Source organism: Bos taurus, chromosome 7 (genome assembly GCF_002263795.3).
Source record: "Bos taurus isolate L1 Dominette 01449 registration number 42190680 breed Hereford chromosome 7, ARS-UCD2.0, whole genome shotgun sequence".
Classification (NCBI taxonomy): Eukaryota; Metazoa; Chordata; class Mammalia; order Artiodactyla; family Bovidae; genus Bos; species Bos taurus.
Genome location: NC_037334.1, coordinates 62,131,716 through 62,154,970, shown reverse-complemented (window position 1 = coordinate 62,154,970; position 23,255 = coordinate 62,131,716). Strand labels below are relative to the sequence as shown.

Below are 23,255 nucleotides of genomic sequence, written 5' to 3'. Positions count from 1 at the left end.
TCTTTACCATCTTGAGTCACCAGGGAAGCCCAGGGCCACACAGAGAAACACCAAATAGGCAGCAGCTGGCAACTGTATGGTTAATAAGGGGGTTCCTTCATTTCAGGGGAGGCTGGGTTGGGTGGTCCCTGTGTTACTTACATCCGGAGTCTCTGAAGGCAGAAATGTAAAATAAACTCTTGAGCTGCCAGAAACATGATAGGATTGCCTGGAAATTTCTGTGAGCTGACTGCTCCACATGGAAAAAAGAGCTCTATTGCCATCTGGTGGACTGCCTAAAAGTCTTCATGTTCAGAAAACCTAAAACTGTTGGAGGGTTTTCTCATTTAATTCTGATACCATCCACTTTTTGTTTGTTTGTTTCAATTAAGTTTTATTAGAGTATAGTTCCTTTACAATGTGTTAGTTTCTACTGAACAGCAAAATGGATCAAATATATGTATATATATGCCCCTGCTTTTTCAGACGTCCTTTCCATTTAGGTCACCAGCGAGCACTGAGTAGAGCTCCCTGTGCGATGCAGTAGGTTCTCACTAGTTATCTATTTTGTATGTGGTATCAGTAGTGTATATATGTCAATCCAATCTCCCAATTCATCCTACCCTTTCTTTCCCCCTGGTATCCATATATTTGATCTCTACATCTGTGTCTCTATTTCTCCTTTGCAAATAAGATCATCTATAACATTTTTCTAGATTCCACATATATGCATATAGATAATATTTATTTTTCTCTTTCTGAATTACTTCACTCAGATACCCTCCAGTATACAGACCAGGAATATGACTCAGGAAGGCTGGGCAGCACACACAGCTTCGGGCCCATACCCAGAAGTTTCCCAGTCCACTGCTTCTTATTGGATTCACATCAGCACCGCCAATGCCTCCAGTGGTTAAGACTCTGCACAGTTTCTATCCCTGGTTGGGGAACTAAGAACCTCATGCTGCACGGTCAAAAAAAAAAAAATCCATAAAAAAAAAGAGCACACGTGGGCATGTGGAAATGGCAACCCACTCCAGTGTCCTTGCCTGGGAAATCCCATGGACAGTGGAGCCTGGTAGGCTACAGTCCATGGTGTCACAAAGAGTTGGATATGCCTGAATGACTGAACACACCACATGGCGTGGGGGACGCACACCCATTGGCCGCCTTTGTAGCTGAGGCTACACAGTGCCATCCTCAGATGGGTGAACACAGCCTGATAGCCAACCTCCCTCCCTCCCTTATTTAGTTCCCCAATGGCTCAGCAGGTAAAGACTCTGCCTGCAATGCAGGAGACACAGGTTCAATCCTGGGTCAGGAAGACCCCCTGGAGAAGGAAATGGCAACCTTGGTATTCTTGCCTAGAAAATCTCACAGAGGAGCCTGGCGGGCTACAGTCCATGGGACCACAAAAAGTCGGACACAACTTAGCAACTAAACCACCATCACCAAATCATGTATGAATCTCTGGGTAAAGTTTAGTTAGGAAAATGGGAGTTTTCCACATTCAGTATAGTTTTTACTTTCCAGCCTCTGCCACCCAGGAAGGCATTTTGGAATATAGGTACTGAGCAAACCAATCAGAATCTTATATGTCTATCCCTCCTTGACCATTTTCTCCTAAACCTTCCTCTGTTACTTCTATACTACATTCTATTCCTGGAAAGAATTGTCTGTTCCCACTGTCTCCCCTTCCTAACCTCCCATCCTTCCTTCACTTACAAAGTACAGTTGCATCCTTCTCATAGTCGGTTGATATCACATGGCCTTTCAGTCTCCTTGCTTTGCCTCCCCCTTCCCCTTCCCCTTCCACTCCTCTTAGCCATCCTCCCAGTACTGCATGAGGGCCTAACTCCTCCCGGTCTGTACTCTGCCTGGGTGTTCCTGTCCCCCTGTGTAGCATATCTACCATACACAGATAATCCCCCCCAAACATAATCCCAGCCATAAAAGTTTTCCCAGGTTTCCAGTAGCATCCTGAAAGGGTCCACCTGCATATCACAAGCACCTGAAACTCAGCATACTCAACCCAATACTAAACTCATCATCTCACTTTCAAAATCTGTTCCTCTCCCTGCATTCTTTGTGTAAACCGCACAACTACTCACCCACGAGCTAGACCCCTGGAAGTCAATTTGATTGTCCTCTTTCCCTTTCTGTTCCAACATTCAACCTGCCCCTAAGGCCATAAATTCTGTGGAATCCTCTTATTGAGTTTATCAGGTGCTGTTTAAAAAGAAAGACTTCAGACATGTTCACTCTACATTCTAGCACTTTATTGGAAATTAATTGTGTACATCAATGAAATCAGATCAAAGTAAAAGTATATAATTTTCACACAATAATATCCTGATAACCTGTGCTATCTTCTTACATAATTTAACCAATCTCCAGATGCTCCTGGTTTTGACCAAAAAGCTCGAGTAGTCCAGAAATCTCTCTATACATATAAATATAAGTCATAGCATTAAAAATAAACATTGTTGTTTGAGTTAGTTTCAAATTCCTGGGAACATCTCTTAAAATATAAGCCTATGCCTTGGAATGGTTGTAGTGTTGGCGGGAGGGAATGAAGGGAGTATGTGTTATGCAGGAGCTGGGGCAGAGGAGCTCACAGGGGATGGGGGCTGAGATCCTGAAAGCTGGCCAGGGAACTCAGCCATTCTGCATTTGCCAACACTGCTTGAGTGTCAGAGCTTTGCAAATCTAATGCAAAATGAAGTCCATCACCTCAGATCCCTTGTCATTGCCAAAAAATGGTGGAGCCCCCTCCAGATTGCATGGGGGCAGAGCTTCTGGTGTCCTGGGAAGATCCACCCATCTCCCTCCCCCTGCCACACTTAATTCCCTCCCAAATTAGAAAACTCGAGGGAGTGGCACCTCAAAGAAAACAACATTGAGCCACATGCTGTTGGTCCCTTGGAACGAGGTCCCTTGGAATGAAGTTTTTGCTTCATTTCACCTGAGGGTCACTGGCAAGGCTGCTCTGCCCCAGGGTCTCCCTCACCACCTTGAAGGCTCTCATCAGTAATAAGGGCCTATGGTTCTTCAAAGCTGATCAACAGCCAACAGTTAACACCTGTGAATCTGCTCACTAACAAGCTTTAACCTCCACCAGGTCATGTGTTCTCACAACCCCATGAGGTAGGACGGCAGGGAGCATGATCCCCGTTTGGAAGATAAGGAACCTGGAACTCATGGAATTAGGTCCCTGGACCGAACTCACACCGCTGGCCAGTGGCAGAATCAAAGCCAGAACTCAGGTCTCCTCACATGTCGAGCTCCAAAGTCCACGCTGCAAAGTTCCCCCTGCTGCTTTTCTAGGAAAGGGGAAGATGCTGGGGGTCAGGACGCTGTCCTCATCCCTCACCTGCCCCTCCCGGGAGGTTCTCAGACGGCCCCATTCAAGATGGGATGGGATCGCATGCGATAGATGATGACTGCGGTGGCCGGGCACAGCAACAAGGAGGTCATGATGACAATGGTGGCCAGGATGATGAGGACAATGACCCAGATGTCCAGGATGTGCTTGGGGAGCACAACTTCCATGGGGATCTGGCTGGTGGCTTCCATGCTGCTCCACTCTGCAACAAACAGGAAAGAGCAGATCACCGTTCTGTGCCTTCTCCCTGCCTTCCTAGTTGGATGGAAACCTGCTCTAGGATTCAGAAGGTAGGTCACCTACCAGCTGCTGTGTACTTATTGATGTTGCCTGATTAATAATAATAAAAGCCTCATTTACTGTGGGCTTCCTATATGCCAGGCCCTAGGCTAAGCACTTTATGTGTATTAACGCACTCAGTCCTTACTTCAACCACCAACCCTCTGAGGTAGGGACTATTACCATCGTGCTTTTTTATTTCTTGGCCTTTATCTTCAGTTATTTCCACTTTAGAGATGAAGACACTAAAGCCTTAAAAGGTGTAGATGTAGTTAATTTGCCCAAGGAAACAAAGCCAGATGGCTAGGACTCCAGAGCCTCCATGTTGAACTATTAAACTATCATACCACCAGACTGCTCCCTCATCTGTAAGGTGGAAAATTATACCCCCAGACTGTTCCCTCATCTGTAAGGTGGAAAATTCATTGGTTTTGGTCCTGCACCCCTTCTCCTCTTCTGGTAACAGAACCTCCTTTTTCCTGGAGAACCTACCTTTTCTGTGTGGTTTAGTTAAGGCACGCACCTGAGCACAGGGAAAGACTGTGCCCTAAGCCTGGCCGTTACAGATCTCCAAAGCCTCTACTCAGGGATAGGCAAATAACTCGGGCTAGGTCAACCAAAGTCCTCCCGGAACTTTTGTGCGCAAACTATTGAGAAAGATGATGCTTTCTGTTGGGATTGCTAAAATGAAAGGATGTGAGTCTGGAAAGGATGGGCATGGGGCTATCTCACCCACATGTGAGAGCATGTCCTAGACATGGAAAGAGAAGTGGAGTCTTGACAACCTCAGGTGAGCACCCCAACCCAGCCAATCTGACACTATCTGCAACCCTGGACATCCCAGGTATATATGCGAATAATACTCTGGTTTTGCTGAAGCCAGTGTCCGTATAGTTTCTCTCACTTGCAGCTAAAAGACGTAAATCAGTTGTCCCCAAACTTTTTGATTCACAGCATCCTTTGTGTCAGTAATTTTCTCACAGCACTCCAGGACAAAAGAAATACCTTGCGGTTCCATTTGTCATGTAGTTAGGTTCAATTTACTAAGCATTTATGTCCTAACAAAGGCATGGCTGTTTGCAAAAAATAATACACACAAATTGAAAGAAAAAAGTCTGTATTTCATTCTGAGCCAGTTACTTCCTAACAACACGTGTGCAACTGTGAGGCACTGCACACCTTCTTGAGCTGTGGAGTCAGATGGGACGGGGCCGTGCTCGCTTCCTCTTCCACGTTCATTTGTGCGCAGTGCTTGCCCTATCACAGCAACCGCCAAAGACTCAGCATCACAAAATGTAGCACCACCAAAAGGAATGCAGTATGATTAATGTCAGACTGTAAACTGTCTTGAGCTAGTAGTTGTCACAGTGTCTGAGAGGTGTCACATGTCAATGTTCCTGTCAAAAATTTTAAAGATCCCGCAGCCCCCAGACACACACTTTTCCAGTGAGTTCTCTTTGGCTCCCCAGGTAAGTATGCAACCCGAAAGCCACAGGTGTGATACATTCTCTGCCCAGAAGTCACAGGCTAGAACAATCTCCTATGGTTCCTTCTAGATCTAAAAGATCTATAATTCTGTGATTCAAGGTCCTGGGCAAAATTCCCAATTTCAGTCCTATTTCCTGCTTCTCCTTGCATCAGTAACCTTTCCTTTTTCATGGCTTTTGGCTCTGTGCCTACTGTGGTTGCGTTAAGTAAGTTTACTGATTACCATACCCGAGGTACAGCCTCCAAGACGTGCATACCAGGAAGTTCGTTTCTGCACCATTTGCTATAGAAACCAACACAACAGAAGTAGCCATATATAGTAGAGTATATCCATATAATGGACTACTGTGCAACAATTTCCGTTCATTGATTTAACAAATATATAGTGCTTGCTATACACCATGCATTGTTCCAAGTCACTAAATGCCATAAACCATGCTAAGTGAAAACCACCTTAGGACAGTTTAAAAAATGTCGATTCAGAGTCCCATTACAGAGAATTAGACGCCAGAGGGACCTTGTTCCCCATGTTTTCCAGGTGATTTGAATGTGCAGCTGGGTTTGGGAACCCCTGGACGAGATGATCTCTATGGCTTCTACAACTCTTCCTGGCTCCATGTTGTGGGAACTGATTCCTCTGTACTCTGTAGTCGGTCTGGATAGATGTGGGCAAGTTCTAGGATGGAGGAGAGGCCTCTGGCAAGGCTCTCCAGGCCACCAGATTATCAGTCAGGGGGATTATCAGGCCTTGGAGGAAGAGGCACAGGCCAGCCCTGCCTCAGCCTCAGAAACAAGGTCACTTTCTCCAAGGTCTAAGGTACTGAAGCGTGAGTCACAGGAGAAGCACACTGTTGAAGAGAGACGGGGTGGGGGAAATCATCCGTTGTGGTCTCCTGATTACATCAATAGCTAGCTTGCCTTGGGCCAAAAGAACCCCACAAAAGCCCTTTCTGGTAAACCCATTAACATCAAACAGTCTCTGGAACTCCAAATGCCAGGAACACATAATCTCCCTGGCTGATTTTCATAAGGAAAACCTGTTATTTACAGGAACTTGAGCTCCAGGGCTGATCCACAACCAAAACCCACTGAAGCTAACATCAGCCTTGTTTCCTAAGTGGCAAAACTGAGGTCCTGAGGTTTTCCCTCAACTTCAAGCCCACCCCCTTCCAGAATAATCACTCAAAGACCTAAATCTGATCAGATCACTGACCCTAACTGAAACAAATCGAACAAATAGATGAATAAAAGAAACTCTGTCTCTAATCTGTATTCTAGACTATATCACTATTATTTTCTCACACATGAAATTGTTTAAAACCCAATCACAAAAACAGATAAAATTGGAGCTGCTCCAGATTGCTGGGGAGGGCCCAGAGAGAGTGGGTTGGGGGTCCTATCTCATCAGCAGAGCTGTATAAACATCCTTAGAGCAGGCATTAAACACTAGACACTAGGGTGCCCACCCCCTTCATATAAACAATTCAAACTAAAAGCAATACTAAACCGTAACACCAAAATGTACATTTTATGATGAAATTGAAGTCATTTTTTTCTTGTAACTGAAAAAATCTGTGAACATAATTTTTCCCAGCTAGCCTGCTCACTTGGTACAGCAGAACTGTTTAGCTGCTCCTTGACCCCTTGGGCTTCTCAAAACACAGACTGAAAGCCACCGGCCGTAATGTTCTCTGAGGACCCTTCTAGAGCCCCTGTTCCGGGGCTCTAAGGCTGGACATACACACAGCCACGTGTCATAGAGGGCACCGGGGGCTCCATCTCCCTGTTTCAATCCTCTGAGTGCTCCCACGTGCTCTCTGATGACCTGTTCCCTCCCACGTAACAGAGATTCCGGTCACTTCCACCTCTCCCCACTGTGAAAGAAAAAAAATTTTTCCCCAAAAGAGGAACTACACAAACCATATGTTCAGCACTATTAATGGCATGCTAGAAAATTTTACTTGAGAAAAAGCAGGACTCAGCTAAGCTGCTGCTAGCTGACTTCTGTTTGACCTCTGGCATCTGGGTGATTGGCGCCTTGTGAGGATGTAAAACTGTTTCTTGATACATCTAATGAGTAACTATAGATCAACAAGCTCATTGTTTGCTATGCAGATATATCACTTGTGATTTCTGATTAATAGGTCATGTCAGAGGATATGGCACAAACCATGTCATAAATTTAACCTTATCGTTGATTAAAAATACAATGTTTTTATGACCATGGGAGGCAAAACAGCAGTCAGGCCTAAATTCTTGTTAACTCAAACTGGCATACTTTATTTGCTATTTACCTCATTAATGAAAGATGAACTTTAACATATATTCAATGTTTATCTAAAAGACTATGTTAAAGTCACCCTGAACGGACAAAGAAGCTACTGCATTGAAACAATCACAGGTGCCTTCCAGGCCCTACACCACCTGCCCTGTGACCTGGAGACACCCTGGCTCCACTTTAGACCACAAACTTAAACGGTTTAGACAATTCAGTGGAAAAGTTAAGAAACCCAAAAGGACTATTTTATATCTACTAATAAGACTAAGTGAAAGAGTAAAAAATTGTAGTTCCTTCAAAGGAGGAAAACATTGTACCTTCTCCAAAGGTAGAATATTCATCCCATCCATCAAGTAGTCTATTTGGTCCAAACTAGGAAGGAAAGCAATGGCAGCCCACTCTACTTCTCTTGCCTGGAAAATCCCATGGACGGAGGAGCCTGGTGGGCTGCAGTCCATGGGATCACTAAGAGTTGGACACGACTGAGCAACTTCACTTTCACTTTTCACTTTTATGCATTGGAGGAGGAAATGGCAACCCACTCCAGTGTTCTTGCCTGAGAATCCCAGGGACGGGGTAGCCTGGTGGGCTGATGTCTATGGGGTCACACAGAGTCGGACACGACTGAAGTGACAGCAGCAGCAGCAGCAGCAGCAGCAGGAAGGAAAGTGCAGGTTCCCTGCTGCCTGATTCTGAAACATCAAGTTTTACTTCTGGGACTGTTTTTCTTAAGCAACTGAAAGTTTGTTTACAAGATAATAATCCTTCCAGTCAATTCTATAATCTGGCAAATCTTCTAGTGCCAACTATATATATATATTTATAAATATATATGTATAAATTTCATAAATTAAAAATTTCTACAAGTCAGAAGTATTAGAATAACTGAATTCAAAGTGTCTCATCTGTGCTATCTACCTTTCAACTGTGAGACTCCCTTCCCCCACAAGTAACTTTCACCTCTCTGATAGACCAATGTGGTTTTTGGTTGAGCACTATCAGGACTAGTAACTCTATCTAGGGCCCATGGGGCCCACTAGGCTCCTCTGTCCATGCGATTCTCCAGGCAAGAATACTGGAGTAGGGTGCCATTTCCTTCTCCAGGGGATCTTCTCAGGGGTTGAACACGGGTCTCCTGCATTGCAGGCAGATTCTTTACTGTCTGAGACACCAGGGAAGCCCCAAAATCATAGTAATAACACACAAAAATAGCAGTGGCATAAAAATGAACACACAGATCACTGGAACAGAATGGAGAGCCCAGAAGTAATCCCACACATATAGTCAATTAACTTACTACAAAGGGGGCAAGAATATACAATAAGGAAAGGATAGTCTCTTTTACAAATGGCATTGGGAAAATTAGACAGCCACATGCAAAATAATCAAGACTAGTATCTTACACCATATATAAAAATTAGTTCAAAGTAGATTAAAGACCTGAAACCATAAAACTAGAAGAAAGCATAGACAGTAAACTCCTTGACACTGCTCTTGGCAAAGATTCTTTGGATCTGACTCCAAGGCAAGAGCAACAAAAGTAAAATTAAATTAGTGGGACTACATTAAACTAAAAAGCTTCTGCACAGCAAAGGACACCATCGGCAAAATAAAAAGGCAACCCTATTAAATGGGAGAAGATATTTGCAAAGCATATATCTGACAAGGGGTCAATAATCAAAATATATAAAGAACTCATACAACTCAACAAAAAAAATTGATTAACAAATAGGCAGCATGGTAACCATAGTCAAGAACATTGTATTGCATATTTGAAAAGTGATGAGAGTAAATCTTAAAAGTTCTCATCATAAAAAATATTTTGTAACTTTGTATGGTTACAGATGGTAACTAGAGTTATTGTGGTGATTATTTTATGGCATATACATATTGTGAATCATTTATGTTGTACACCTGAAATTGATATATTGTTATATGCCAACTGTACCTCAATTAAAAAAAAGAAAAAGAGAATCTGTAAAGATTAGGATTTTCACTTCTGGTAATGTCAAGCTAGATAATTTTGACCTGTTTTCTTACTGAGGACAACTAGAAAAATTAGACCCCCCCCCCAAAAAAAAACTGCTCAAAGGCACTAAGAAATAGCAAAATAATGAAGAATTACCAGGCTAAGATCTGGGGGAAGACAAATCCAGGGAGGTAAGCCTGGTATTTAAAGCAGCATCTCCCTTAATGAAGGATGGAGACTAACAGTGTTTCTGACAGACTCAGGAGTATAAGATTGCCAAGACAGAGAGAATAAAGCCCTTGCATTTTGGGTTTGGACTTCAAAGAGCACTCTTAGTGCCAGGAGTGAACAAGAAGTATACTAAACCGCAAGACTGCAACCCAGCTTTGAATCATCACAGTCCTTGAAATTGAATTAAGCTTGTTCTAGATTGCTAGCACCTCCAGGTGTCTGGCAGAAGCAAACTTACATCCACTGTAGAGGAGATAACAGCACAATTCAAACTTTTATTCAAATTTCTTATTCAAATATAATGTCCAATCATAACTAAAAATAAGCAGCAGGGAAAAAAGACAAAACGACTAGAATGGAAACATCAGAAACAAAAGACAATAGAAAAAGACTTACAGGGGCTCCAGATATTGCAGTTGTCAGACACACACATTTTAAGTAACTTTGATTAATATGTTTGAGGAGAAAATAAAACAAGATTGAGAATTTTGACAGAGAACTGAACACTATAAGAAAGAACACAACAGATTTTTTAAAAGAGCCAAATAGAAATTCTAGAACTGAAGAATACAATAATTGAAAATAAAAATTCAGTGAATAGGCTTAACAGCAGATGAAACATAGCCGAAAAAAAGAATTAGTGAACTGGAGGATCAGAGGGAAAAAAATATAATGATGCAGGGAAATAAAAGGATGGAAAATAAACTGGGTGAGGGGTATAGAGGAAGCAGTGACACAATACAACATCCATGTAATTGGAGTCCTAGAAAGAAGACAGAATGGGGAAGAAAAAACATTACAGTAAGAAATAGCAGAATTTTTCAAAGCTGATTAAATATATGAATTCACAAACTCAAGAAGCCCTATAAAGTTCTAGTTAGAGCAAGTAAAATCCATAGTTAGGTGCATCATAGTAAATCTGCTGAAAATCAAAGACAAAGAGAAAAAAAGATTATATTCAAGTGAAAACCAATTAGACTGATAGCTAACATCTCATCAGAAACAATGCAATCTAGAAAACAATGATTTCTTTAAAGTGAACAAAAATAACTGAGAATTAAGATGAAATAAAATTTTAGATAAAATAGAAAATTTAAATATTCAATAATAATAAGGAGAAGAAACAGAATCAAAGTGTTCTTATTTTCTGGGAAAGGGCAAAATAACTAGTAACACTGAACTTTGTGAAATTAAGGATGTATATTGTAATCTCTAGGGTAGCCATTTAACAGTAGTAAATGGATACATAATTTCCAGAGAAAACAAGGGAAGGGGAGGGGAATAGAACGTGTGACACAAATAGAAAGCACATAAAGAATAGTAGATTTAAACCAAAACTAACAAAAACTATCAGAGTATATAAAAATATAAATACCTTTTACAAGAGACACATGGGGGTTCAGAAATATTGAAAGTAATTGGAAACAAAAGAAATACCATCCATCATGAATTCTGTAAGCTAGTAGAGCTGTTTTACCATTGAACAAAGTAGACATTTAAGTAAAAAGTATAACTAGAGATAACAAAAGATCCAATGATTTTTAATTTTTATATACTTAATCTCAGAATTATAAGAAATAGACAAATTTACAATTATGGTGGGGGAGTTCAATACATCTCTCTCAAATATTGATGGAACAAAATACTTTTAAGAATCACCTAAGGACAAAGATGACTCTTTAGTATTTTTTTACAATATATGATTTCAAATAGAAAAACTAACTTAAAATAAGTTAAATTTAAATTATTTCCTCAATAGCTCAAATGATAAAGAATCTGTCTACAATGCAGGAGACCTGGGTTTGAATCCTGGGTCAGGAAGACCCCATGGAGAAAGGAATGGCAACCAACTCCAATATTCTTGCCTGCAGAATCCCACAGACAGAGGAGCCTGGCAGGCTACAGCCCATGGGTTTGCAAAGAGTTGGACATGACTGAGCGACTGACACAACAACAATGCATAACTATATATTCATGAACAGTATTGGAAGAAAATAACTTGGAGGATAATTATATAAGAATAAAGGGAAGCATAATATATTGTGTTCCAAAAGCAAGTTCAAAGCAGGGTAGTTTTAGTGTAGGAACAAGTAAGTTTAGAACTGATTTCATATGCTAAGTCATTTGACCTGACTCAGGAAAGAATATGCTCCAGTTATAACTGCAAACAGGCTATTTCTGTAAAACAATGACAGGAAGCAGAATTCTAAGATGGCTCCCACAATCTGTTCCCTGGAGTTACCCTGTGATTAGGTTAGGTCACATGACAAGGGTGAGGGATTTTGCAGATGTAATTAAGGCCCCAGAATTGCTGGCTTTATAATCAGAAAGATTACCTTGGGTGGGTCTGACTTAATAAGGTGGAAGGCTGAAAGAAAGCTGAAACCTTCCCTAGGTCAACGATACTTTTCTGCTGGCCTTGAGGTGCAAGAAACAAATCTACCAACAACCCGAAAGAGCTGTGGGCAGATTCTTCCCTATTGGGTCCCCCAGATGACAGGGCAGCCTGGCTGACATCTTGACTGCATCTCTGTAAGGACCCAGCTAAACTGTATTTGGACTCCTGACTCAGGGAAACTAAGATTATATATGTATGTTTTAAGCCACTAAAGTGTGGTAATTTGTTATAGCAGCAATAGAAAACTAATACAGCAATATTACATCCTACTGAGTGTTCTGCGGAGATGAAACTTCTTCAAACCAATGATATTCTAGAAATCTACACAGGATTTAGACACTATCTACTTTAGTCTACCTTCCATTTTACAGATGAAGGACATGGCTTACCCAAAATGGCAGGACTCAGGGGACAACTCAGGTCTCCAGATTTGCAGCAGTCTCTTTCAACTCCATCACTATCCCATTTCAGATGGGAGTCAGGAGAAGGCAGTGGGGCAGCAGGTTGGAGTAAGCAGTGATAGAGAATGAACTAATATAAAGAATGAGAGCCAGCCAGGCTTCCTTGTTTTTTATCAAAGTATAGTTGATTTACAATGTTGTGTTAATTCCTGCTGTATAGCAAAGTGATTCAAGTTATACATATATACTCTTTCTCATATTCTTTCCCATTATGTTTTATCATAGGATAGTGAATATAGTTCTCTGTGCTATACAGTAGGACCTTGGTGTTTCTCCATTCTATGCACAATAGCTTACATCTGCTAACCCCAACCTCCCACTCCATCCCTCCCCCAACTTCCTCCCCATTGGCAACCACAAGTCTGATCTCTATGTTTGTGGTCTGTTTGTATTTCACAGGTAGGTTCATTTGCGTCATATTTTAGATTCCACATATAAGTGATATCATATGGTATTTGTCTTTCTCTTTCTGAATTACTTCACTTAGTATGATAATCTCTAGTTGTATCTATGTTGCTGCAAATGGCATTATTTCATTCTTTTTTATGGCTGACTAGTATTCCATTGTATATATGTACTATGTCTTTGGGCTTCCCTTGTGGCTCAGCTGGTAAAGAATCTGCCTGCAATGAGGGAGACCTGGGTTCAATCCCTGGGTTGGCAAGATCCCCTGGAAAAGGGAAAGGCTACCCACTCCAGTATTCTGGCCTGGAGAATTCCATGGACTATATAGTCCATGGGGTCACAAAGAGTCAGACATGACTGAGCAACTTTCACACTTCACTCACCACATCTTTCTCCACTCATCTGTCAATGGACATTGAGGTTGTTTCCACGTCTTAGCTATTGTGAATAGTCCTGCTATGAACATAGGGGTGCATGTATCATTTTGGATTAAAGTTTTGTCCAGATATATGCCCAGGAGTGGGACTGCTAAACATATAGTAATTCTATTTTCACTTTTCTGAGAAACCTCCATACTGTTTTCCACAGGCTTCTTGACTATACCTTTTTACTGTAAACACCTAGGGAGAACTTTGGGCTCAGAGTCCTAAGCAACTTCCTCAAAGGTGAGGCAGTGAGATGGTTTTCCAGGAACACACAGACACACCGCTAAAAAGCAAAGCAGGGTCCTGTCAGAATCAGTCATGGATAGAATTCCACCCTTTGTGTTTCATCTCTTTGACTTAAGGTCCAAATGCAAATCAACCCAGGGAAGAAGGGAAGGGTAAACCTTGTAACTTATTTACTCCTCACCATGGGGAAGAACATCAGAGAAGAGAGGGAGACACCAGAATCCTACTTGTAATGAGAGATTTCACCAAACTGGAGGGGAAAGCCAACATGCATAGAAGTTGAAAACTGGGAGCGGAATGGACTTTGCCTGGATTACAGTTCTTCCCCAGCACTGATTGTACCCAGCACAGTTGTCCTCACAGACTGCCTTCCCTCTCTACTCAGTGGTATAGGTACTGAATAAACATTTCTTAAATCAACAAATTCTCAAACTACTGTAATCTGGTAAGGTGATGGAAGTTCATAGAAGTATAAAGAATACTTGGAAACAACAAGGAAATATTTCTGAAACACTCAGACTACACAGTAGTGTTAAAGGCCAGACTAGGAGGCCAGTTGGCTTGGATTTAAATGTGGCTGTTTTAAATCCAAGAGATTTACCACTTTCTAGCTGACCTGCCTTGAATAAGTTACTTAACCTTCCTAATGATTCCATTTACTCAGCTGAAAACAAAAATGGGAAAATAATAGTCTGCCTTATAGGGTTAAGGAGAATTCCATGAGATAATTGCATATAGTACTTAGTAGTGTTCTGACAAACAGTAAGCACTCTACAAATGTTCATCCTTTGATTAACAATCCCTGACCACAGGGACTCTCTGGCCTAAGCAAATATTCACCCGCTTTGGCTAGAGTTTGGTAACATCCCAACTTGGACTGTACTTCACTTTATCAACAAAGATGATAGATCCTTAAAAGTAAAAGTGTTAGTTGTTCAGTCATGTCTGACTCTTTGCAGTCCCATGGACTGTAGCCTGCCAGGTTCCTCTGTCCATGGAATTTTCCAGGCAAGAATACTGGAGTGGGTTGCCATTTCCTTCTCCAGGGGATCTTCCCGACCCAGGAATCAAACCCGAATACCATCTGAGACGTTACAGAAGCTGATAGATGCTTAATCCATATTAATGATGTTTTTTTAATCAACCAGCAGCAGCATTGGTTAGTCTGACCTATTTTTCCAGTCCAAGTATGAAACTAGTAAAGTAGCAATTCAGTCTAATTCAATAAACATTCATGGCACTGTGATTAACACTGGGGAGTGGGTGTGGAGATAAATATGGTGCTCTTCCTTAAGAAGCTCACACTCTTCTGGAGGAAAAGACATTAATTACAGTCACAAATTGCAATAAAAGGCAGAGAAGTAGACTGAAGGTACAAACCATATGCCATCTCCAAGCAGGAAAAAAAAGCAGAAAGAGTATTTGATTTGAATTCTGTTTTTTACCCATAGAAGTGTGACTTTGGGCTAGTTATTTAAAATTTCTAAACCTTGGTCTTCTCATCTTCCAAATAAGGACATTAGAAGCATTGCACTGCAACATCCTATTGTGAGGATAATAGGAGATAATATGTATGGAGTCCTAGAGAATTATAGATGCTCAAAAAAATATTAATTCTCATGCCTTTGTTTTTGTCTAGGTAAGATAGAAGACTTCACCCAAAAGGGGGGTTTTGATATGGACTTTGAAGATATGTAGGAGTTCAAAAGAAACAAACAAGGAGAAGGGCAGGATTAGTAGAAAACCATCATCAACAAAGCCCAGAGCTGACGAGTTACTTGGTATATTGGGAGCATATGTAGTGCTAGTGGCTTTGGCAGGAAATCTAACCTTTAAAAGCTCCAGTCTCATTTGTAAAAATGGGAATAATATTAACTAATAATAGTAACTTCTTCACGGGGATGCCCTGAAGTTGAATGAGCTAACACATACAAAGTACTTACTTGGACACTGCCTGGTACACAGTAGTGTGTGTGCTTAGTTGCTCAGTCGTGTCTGACTTTTGCGATCCCATGGACTGTAGCCCGCCAGGCTCCTCTGTCCATGGGGATTCTCCAGGCAAGAATACTGGAGTGGGTTGCCATGTCCTCCTCCAGGGGATCTTCCCAACCCAGGGATCAAACCCAGGTCTCCGGCATTGCAGGCAGATTCTTTACTGTCTGAGGCACCAGTAAGGGCTTCATAAATGTTAAACTGAGCTAGCGACCACAGCTCCTAAAGTCACACAAAGTTCAGTGGCCCCTACCACTGAGTTTAGGCACCATGACTGCTCTGTGTCTGATCAAGAAACTGCAGTGATAGTTTCAGAAACAAACAACCTTTGATGTCTTCCCATCTTTAACCTTCCACCGGAAATGCACACTCTCCACATCTGAACCGCAGCTAACAGTTAACTTTTGAGAGACTGCCAACGGCTATCCAACCGGTTTTACCACCAAGGAGTTTTCCAAGGAAGAACACAATAAAAGAAGTGACTTCCTGCTGCTTCAAGCTTGATTATGCCACAGTGGGAGAAAAGGCAGATAGAGGCAGGTGACTTCCTGAAGGTGTGGACTTAGTCCATAGCTCTGACTGAGCACCAAGTGCTGCTGTTTTCTTTCCGCTAGACACGGAGGCCACAGAGGAGGCCGCTAGAACCAGCTCTGAGTCGCTGAAGCTGGAGGAGTCTCTTGAAGCATCTTGCAGAATGTCAGCAACAAGGTAATGGCTCACAGGACAGTGGACCAGGGGGTTTACCCACATGGCCTGGTTTACAGCACCTCTTCCTGAGGCTCCACCCTCAGAAAGAGCTGCTGGGATCGTCAGAAAAGAATGAAGCACTTAGGCCAGACAGAAGGGATCCCACTGGCCACCCAGTAGCTGGGCTACTTAGTGACTTATATCCCAAGGGCTGGTCCCATTTCAAGACCTTTTTGTTTGCTGTTCGCTCTTCCTAGAATGCACTTAGATCATCTTAAATCTTCCCTTCAACATGCAGTGTCTCAATGACCACGACCTCAACTTTTAAACGATACGTCTTTGAAAAAGCCTTTCCAGACCCTCTCTATTAAATTACCACCTTCATCCACTAGCCATTCTCTGTCTCATACCTTGTTTTATTTTCTGCACACACTTTTCACAGCCTCAGATTGGCCTCTTTGCTTGTTTGTTTTTATTGGCCATCTTTGCTGACTCAAATGCAAATACAAAGAGAGAAGAAGCAAATACAAAGAAGAGAGAAGTCTCTTGTTCACTACTGTTCCCTCAGCACCCATCACAGGCCCTAGCACACAGTAAGTGTCCGATGAATATAAGACTGACAAAGAAATGAATATGGACTGGGGAACATTAGATTTGACTTAACTCCTGGAACTTAGTGGGGGAGGTCCAGAAAGGATGCTTACCCCTGTTCAATGACCTTAAAGTCAAAACATTATCTTTTAAATAAAATGACACCCTCTGATTCGATCTCTGTACGTTCCCAAAGGATTATGGGGCCGCTTTCTTTCCCAGTTCATCCTATATGTACTAGACAAACAAGCACTGGCCTTTCTGAATAACATCCTCTAGACTTCCCTCTTCCCGACTTGCTTGGGCTGGTGGTTCAAATTCAAGTTTCAATTCCTTGTGCTCAGGGGCTGGGCATTGATGTAGGTGTAGGGGCTGGGGACTTGCTGCCCAGAATATGGAGTTTTCTCTCACTGTTCTCTAAAGAGGACAGGGAGGCTGATAAAAGGGGAGGGGATTCCTCATGCCAAGTCCAGTGTGAAATGGCCATCCCAGCCTCATATTTACTCTTGGAAACAGTGTTATAGTTAGCCTCAAGCATTTACCAACTCAGCAAGGAGTCCATTTCACCAGGGAGCTTTGTTCTAAAGAAAGGGGCCAGAGGAAGGAATGGGCAGGACACACAAGTATCAAAATGTGAAACAAATCAAACCAGAGGACTTTCTCCAATGACCCCAGGTCTCTGGGGAGAACTCTGTTCTCATTTTACCCCAGTTGGCTTCTATCGCCTTCAAAATTCTTAACAGTACAAAGACTTATTCCCTGCCTGAGTTTCTATCTGCTCTTCTGTGGCTGGAAAAATGGAAAAACACCAAGATATTTCAAAGACTTTAGAAATCAAGCCAGAGCTATTCACGACTGCACGTACCATCTGACCCAGCCAATCACAGAGTCTTAGAAATCAGCAGGGAGCCAGCAGAGGAGAAACCCAGGCCCAAATCCACAGTATCCTGTTTAAGCCTCCACCGTCCACCATTGCTATTTGCCACTGACTAAGTGCCTGCTGCTGCTGGGCTGACAAATGACACTCTCCATGAGGTGGACTGTTGGGGAACTGGGGGGAAGAGGGGTGTCACTGATAGAGCTGCAAGTGCACCACAGTGGTGGAAATCTCCTGCCAAGATGTGTGATCCAGAACAAGCCATTCTCCTAAAGTGGGCCTCACTGTATGTGGTAGGCAGAAAGACGACTCCACAGAGATCTGCATGTCCTGGTCCTCAAAACTTTGAATATGAACAAGGAAGCATGACTCAGAGGGAGGAGCCAAGGCAAAGGGACTTTACAGATGTGATTAAAGTTAAGGACTTTGAGATGGGGAGATTAGCCTGATTACCTAGGTGAACCCAATCTACTCACATGCATCCTTGAAAGTGAAAAGGAAGGCAGAAGAGTGGGAGAAATATGATAGGAAAAGGATCTGACTCACTGTTGCTTATTTTGAAGATGGAGAAAGGGGGCTATGAGCCAAGGAATGCAGTGGCCTGAGAAGAGGGAATGCCTCTCAGCTTGCAGCCAGCAAGAAAACAGTGACCTTGGTCTTACAACCACAGAACTGAATTCTACCAACAACTCAAATACGCAGGGGACCAAGTCCCCTCAAAGCTCCAGAGAGAAACACAAGCTGATGATGCCTTGATTTACTCTAAGGAGACCCATACTAGACCTATGATTGCTAGAACTGTATCACAATATATTTGAAGCCATTAAATTTGTGGTGATTTGTTACAGCATTAGAAAATGAATGCAGGGTGCGATCTTGAGTATTTTCCTCTTTCAAACTGAGCTTCAGTTTCCTGTAGGTCAATAGGAGAGGATGGACAAGGTGACCTCTTAAGGGCCAGCTCTCAAAGACTGACTCTGCTGCCCCTAGATCCCTGCCCCAGTCAGGATGGCGTTGGGTTGAAAACCAATCAAGAAAATCTAGAAAAGAGTGAGGGAAAAAGATGAATCTTTAAACAGCCCCAAGATGTTCCCTAAGATGCCACCAGGGCACTCAAAGAGAAAAGTCTCCTGTTTTGGCCCCCTTGTTACTTCTCTGACCAAGAAGAAGGAAGCGGGAAGTCTGGGAGGGCTAGACAGATGCTTCACAGTCCCTCAGTAGAGGCCAGAGCATCAAGTTAAGAAGGATCTTCCCTCCCTATAGAGGTTTGTTGAAAAGTGCTGAATGTCAGTGTCAGCCTGAGGCAGGAAGTTAGGAGGCGAGATGTGTGTGCCAGATGTGTCATCTTGATCGTAACTGATCTGGGGAGCCCAGTTGTCTTCTCTGTCTTTTTGTCTCCTTCCTCCATGTCTTTTCCCCCTATCCTATCCTATGCAGTGGGTCATCAGCAATTCACATGCCCAATTAGCCCACCAGGATCCAAATCACCAAAATAACGAAGCTGTATGTGTACACAACTAAGCAGTTTGAAGTACACAGTTTAGTCACTGGATCTGTTTTGTTGCTTTCTGATATGCCAAGAAGTCATAATTCTGACCTGTTACCCTTCCTGGTTCCCTAACTCTTAATCTTTACACCAGATGTACATCACTCTCTGTTGAGGTTCACTGTCTATGAGTGAGATGAACTGATACTAGGGGGCCTAGTGATTCACTGGTCAAGAGGCTGCCAAATTCTCAATTAACTCCCCCAGGTCACCCTGTAAGTAATTGACAGAGGCAAGATCTGAACCTAGATCCCCTCAATTACAATGAGGTTCGGAGTATAGGCCCCAAAGCCAAACTGCCTGGGTTCAAACTGCAGCTCTGCCACTTACTTCCTGTGTGATATATGTAAGCTACTCTCTCTGGACCCCAGTTTCCTCATCTATAAAATGGAGGCAATGATGATCCCTACCTCATAGGATTCTGGTAAAGACTAAATGAGTTAATACATATAAAATGCTTAGAATAATACCTGGCTAATAGCAAGTGCTCAGTAAATGTCAGGTGGCTCAGTGGTAAAGAATCTGCTGCCAATGCAGGAGATGCATGTTTGATCCCTGGGTCAGGAAGATCCTCTGAGAAGGAAATGGTAACCCACTCCAGTATTCTTGCCTGGGAAATCCCATGGACAGAGGAGCCTGGCGGGCTACAGTCCATGGGGTCACAAAAGAGTCGGACACAACTTAGCAACTAAACAATAACAAATATGATTATTGTTACATTATTCAGCTTACCTGGCCAACCAGGCAGCGGTCAGCAGGGTGTGGTAATACTAGTGTTTACTCTTACAAACTGTGAGTGGGAGGACACGTGCCTGTCTTTGATACCACTGCCAATAGCAACAGTGTAAGACAGTCAAGATAAAGATCCTCTGTCCCCGGAAATATTTTCTGGGTTTCTATTAAAACATAGAAGAAGAAACAGAAGAAGTGCTTTCATGGAGAAGAAGCAGAAGCACTCTTCTTAAAAGAAGGGTCAGAATATGGCTGGGAAAGTATCTAAGGTTGTACCTACCTCTTATTGTCCCCTTAGTCTGACACCTCAGAGCCCAGTATGTGACCCAGCCGTACTCAGCTCCCAAAGTAGAGCATCTGATTGGTTTTCTGTCTCAAACACCTCACCACAGCCCAGGGATTCTCAGGCTGGGCCAGAAATGGGAAATCCCCAGACCTTTTTGTGTGCTGCGGAGCCCACAGTGCTGACGCGCTGAGTGGTCAAGTGTTGGGAAGATTTGATGGGGCATGACTTATAACCCCCGTGGCATGATTCATAACCCCGAGACCGCTGGAAACTCGAGGTCTCCGCTAGAGCAGAGAAGCATTTCTCCTTGGCTTTTCTTGGGTTTTACTACAGAAGTACCTGATGTCCTGACGCCCAGCTGGGCTGTTTTGGATGTGCTCAGAGGATTGCTGAGTGGCCTGAATAACCCCAAAGCACATCCCATTTAACCACAGACACCCAACTTTTCCACCTCCACTTCTTTATTTTACGGGGATGGCAAAGGCAAGGTCCAGATATGGATACCCCTCAAGGTACTCAGAGTGTTTCCTGACTCCCAGGGAAACAGTTCTTCCCACCCCAACCCCTTACCCCCACGCCTACTCAGGCCTTCACAGTCCTGCGGGATTATGGACTATTTACCCCCAACAGTGGGATCACAGATCCTAGCAGATGATGAGGGAATCTTCCATGATCGAATAACTGAGGGGCTCTCACCTCTGCAGCCTAGAGCTTCGAGGGAATCTGTAGATAAATGGGTCACACAGGAGCCCCCAGGTGCCTACAAGACTAGAACAAGTGAGTCAGGAGCTGCATGAATAAGAGCCCAGACTGGCCACTCAATTCAAAAAGCAACCTTAACAGTTGTACGAGGTATTTAAGATTTATATCTCTCTTTCATTCAGTAGGCAGTATTGGGCGTCCTGTGCCAGGTGCTGAGGATGAGAGACAGAGCCTACCCTCAAGGAATTTGTGGAGGCGGGTGAGCGGTGCGGGAGAACTGGCAGTCGGAACAACCCTAAATAAAGAGGCAGGAGGAGCTTGGGAGGAAGGCTTCTTTGTCTCCAAGATACTTGGAACTTTCCCTTTCTCATTTGATCGGAATGCAAAGGGTATTTTTCCCATTTCACAGGCAGAGAACTGCTGGTAACAAACCACGGCTGGAACCCACCACCCCTGACTTCCAACTCCGGCGCCTTCCACGCAGGGCTCTGAGAAAAGTAAGATAGAAAGCCTGCTGCTCTGGAGGGTGCAAAGACCCAAACTGCCAGCGCAGCGCCCACAGCGGGTGCGCTAAGGCCGGGAGCCGAGCTCCGCCGCCGCGCCTGGAGAGCAAAGAGAGAGCAGAACCTGCTCAAGGACGGGGCGCGCTTCCCCCTTTCCTCCCGCGACCACAGGCAGGGGCAGGGAAACGCGGAACACACTTGCCTCCCGGAGGGCTGGAGCCCACCCATACGAGCTCCGGCCTCCCGGGAGGCTCAAGATCGAGCGCCGAAGGTCGCTGGAACTTAAGGGCGGACAGAAGGAGATAAGAAAAAGCAGAAGTAGTGAAGAGGGAGAAATGAGGAGGGGAAAGGAGATAAAAAGAGGGCAGTTGGGAGGGCACTTGGGTAGAGGCAGCACGAGAGCCGGAGCCCACGAAGGGCACCCGATGACCCCACTCACCCGAGATCCGCGCAGCTGCTTTGAAAACCCGCGGCCACCGCCGCTGCTGGATCGTGCCAGGTCTGCGAAAAGTTCCTGGGGCAGAGGCAGCTGGAACGCTTCTCTAGATGTCCTGGGGACGGCGGGCTCCACAGCAGAGAGATGCGACCCCTGACCCTCGGACCTCGGCCGTCAACGTGCCGGGTAGCTCGGAGCCGCGGGCAGGCGGGAGCGCGCAGGAGTGGCCGGCACGCGCAGCTCGGCACCCGGCTCGCTGTGCTCGGGTGGTTGTGGAATGCACGGCCGCCAGGGACCGCCCCGGAACGCCAGGGCCCCGGCAGCTGCAGCCCCTCCCCCACCTCCCCAGGAGGCTGCACAGGAAAGAAGAAAGTGAGTCTTGGTTCCCGAGAGTGCAGCTTGTCACGCGCACGCCTTGTGACCTTAGCAATCACTTCTGTCGAGGATCTCCATTCCCTTGTATTGTAAACCAAGAGAGAGTTGACCTAAAATGTGTCCTCAGTGATCCTTTTCAGCTGTAGTCTTGTACGTGGGAAAGGTGGAGTTTGGTTTGGGAGGAGGTTTGAATCAAGGAGCAGAACTCAAAGCTCTTCCTTTGCAATGTACTGAGCATAGGATCCTTAACAAGAGGCTTCATCTTCCTGACCGATGCTTTCTCTGTAAAATGGGGGCAGCAACACCTGCCTCCCAGTCCTGTTGTAGGGACAGAGTTGGAGGGCCAGAATGAAGTCGGTTGGTTGTCTGCTGTAACATGCCTCTGCATCTCCTGTTTATTTTGTGCTAACAGTGAAAGGACCCAGTCTAAGGCCCATTAGACCCCAGTGTCTGAGAGGCCTCCCAGGCCCTACTAGTTCTCCACCCCAGCTTCCACAGGACAGTGCCAACTCTGCAATCTCCTGCACGCCTCTGTGATCCACCCAGTGAGGGAGACTCCCAGTCCCATCTTGGCACCTACAATATTTATATTCAGTAGCCCAGCGTTCTTGGCTTCCCTGGTGGTACTAGGGGTGAAGAACCCACCTGCCAACGCAGGAGACATAAGAGATGCGAGTTCCAGCCCTGGGTCGGGAAGGTCCCTTGGAGAAGAGCGTGGCAACCCACTCCAGTATTCTTGCCTGGAGGATCCCACGGACAGAGGAGCCTGGCAGGCACAGTCCATAGGGTCGCAAAGAGCAGAACACAGCTGAAGTGACTTAGCACGCACACCCACAGCACACAGCGTTATTCAGTCTTACTATTCTAAAAAATAGAGCTCAGATCTTGACCATCAGTGCAACCTTGAGGAGTCTTAGAGACCAGATGTGTTTCAGTTTCTTCCTTTGGCCAATAGATATGTACAGTAGGAATTATACTTGCCCA

General features: G+C 44.1%; 1 protein-coding gene and 1 long non-coding RNA gene across 3 annotated transcripts in view; one reads left to right on the top strand and one right to left on the bottom strand.

Moving 5' to 3' along the window:
* Nucleotides 1-2,513, top strand: part of LOC112447457 (uncharacterized) — a 54,804-nt gene extending 52,291 nt beyond the window's left edge. Inside the window, exon 11 of the long non-coding RNA XR_009495313.1 lies at nt 756-2,513. This is a non-coding gene — a long non-coding RNA (uncharacterized lncRNA). The remainder of the gene's footprint in view (nt 1-755) is intronic.
* SMIM3 (small integral membrane protein 3) lies at nt 2,237-22,146 on the bottom strand. 2 transcript variants are annotated; one of them, XM_015472307.3, is made up of 2 exons: nt 20,250-20,808; nt 2,237-3,566 (listed from the first exon to the last, which is right to left on the bottom strand). In XM_015472307.3, the coding sequence occupies exon 2, from the start codon at nt 3,553-3,555 to the stop codon at nt 3,373-3,375; it is 183 nt and encodes a 60-aa protein (XP_015327793.1). In that variant the 5' UTR covers nt 3,556-3,566; nt 20,250-20,808; the 3' UTR covers nt 2,237-3,372.
* Nucleotides 22,147-23,255: the final 1,109 nt, after the last annotated feature.

Excerpts from the sequence above, each read along its gene's own strand:
- SMIM3 (XM_015472307.3), bottom strand. The coding sequence starts at position 3,555 with ATGGAAGCCACCAGCCAGATCCCCATGGAAGTTGTGCTCCCCAAGCAC.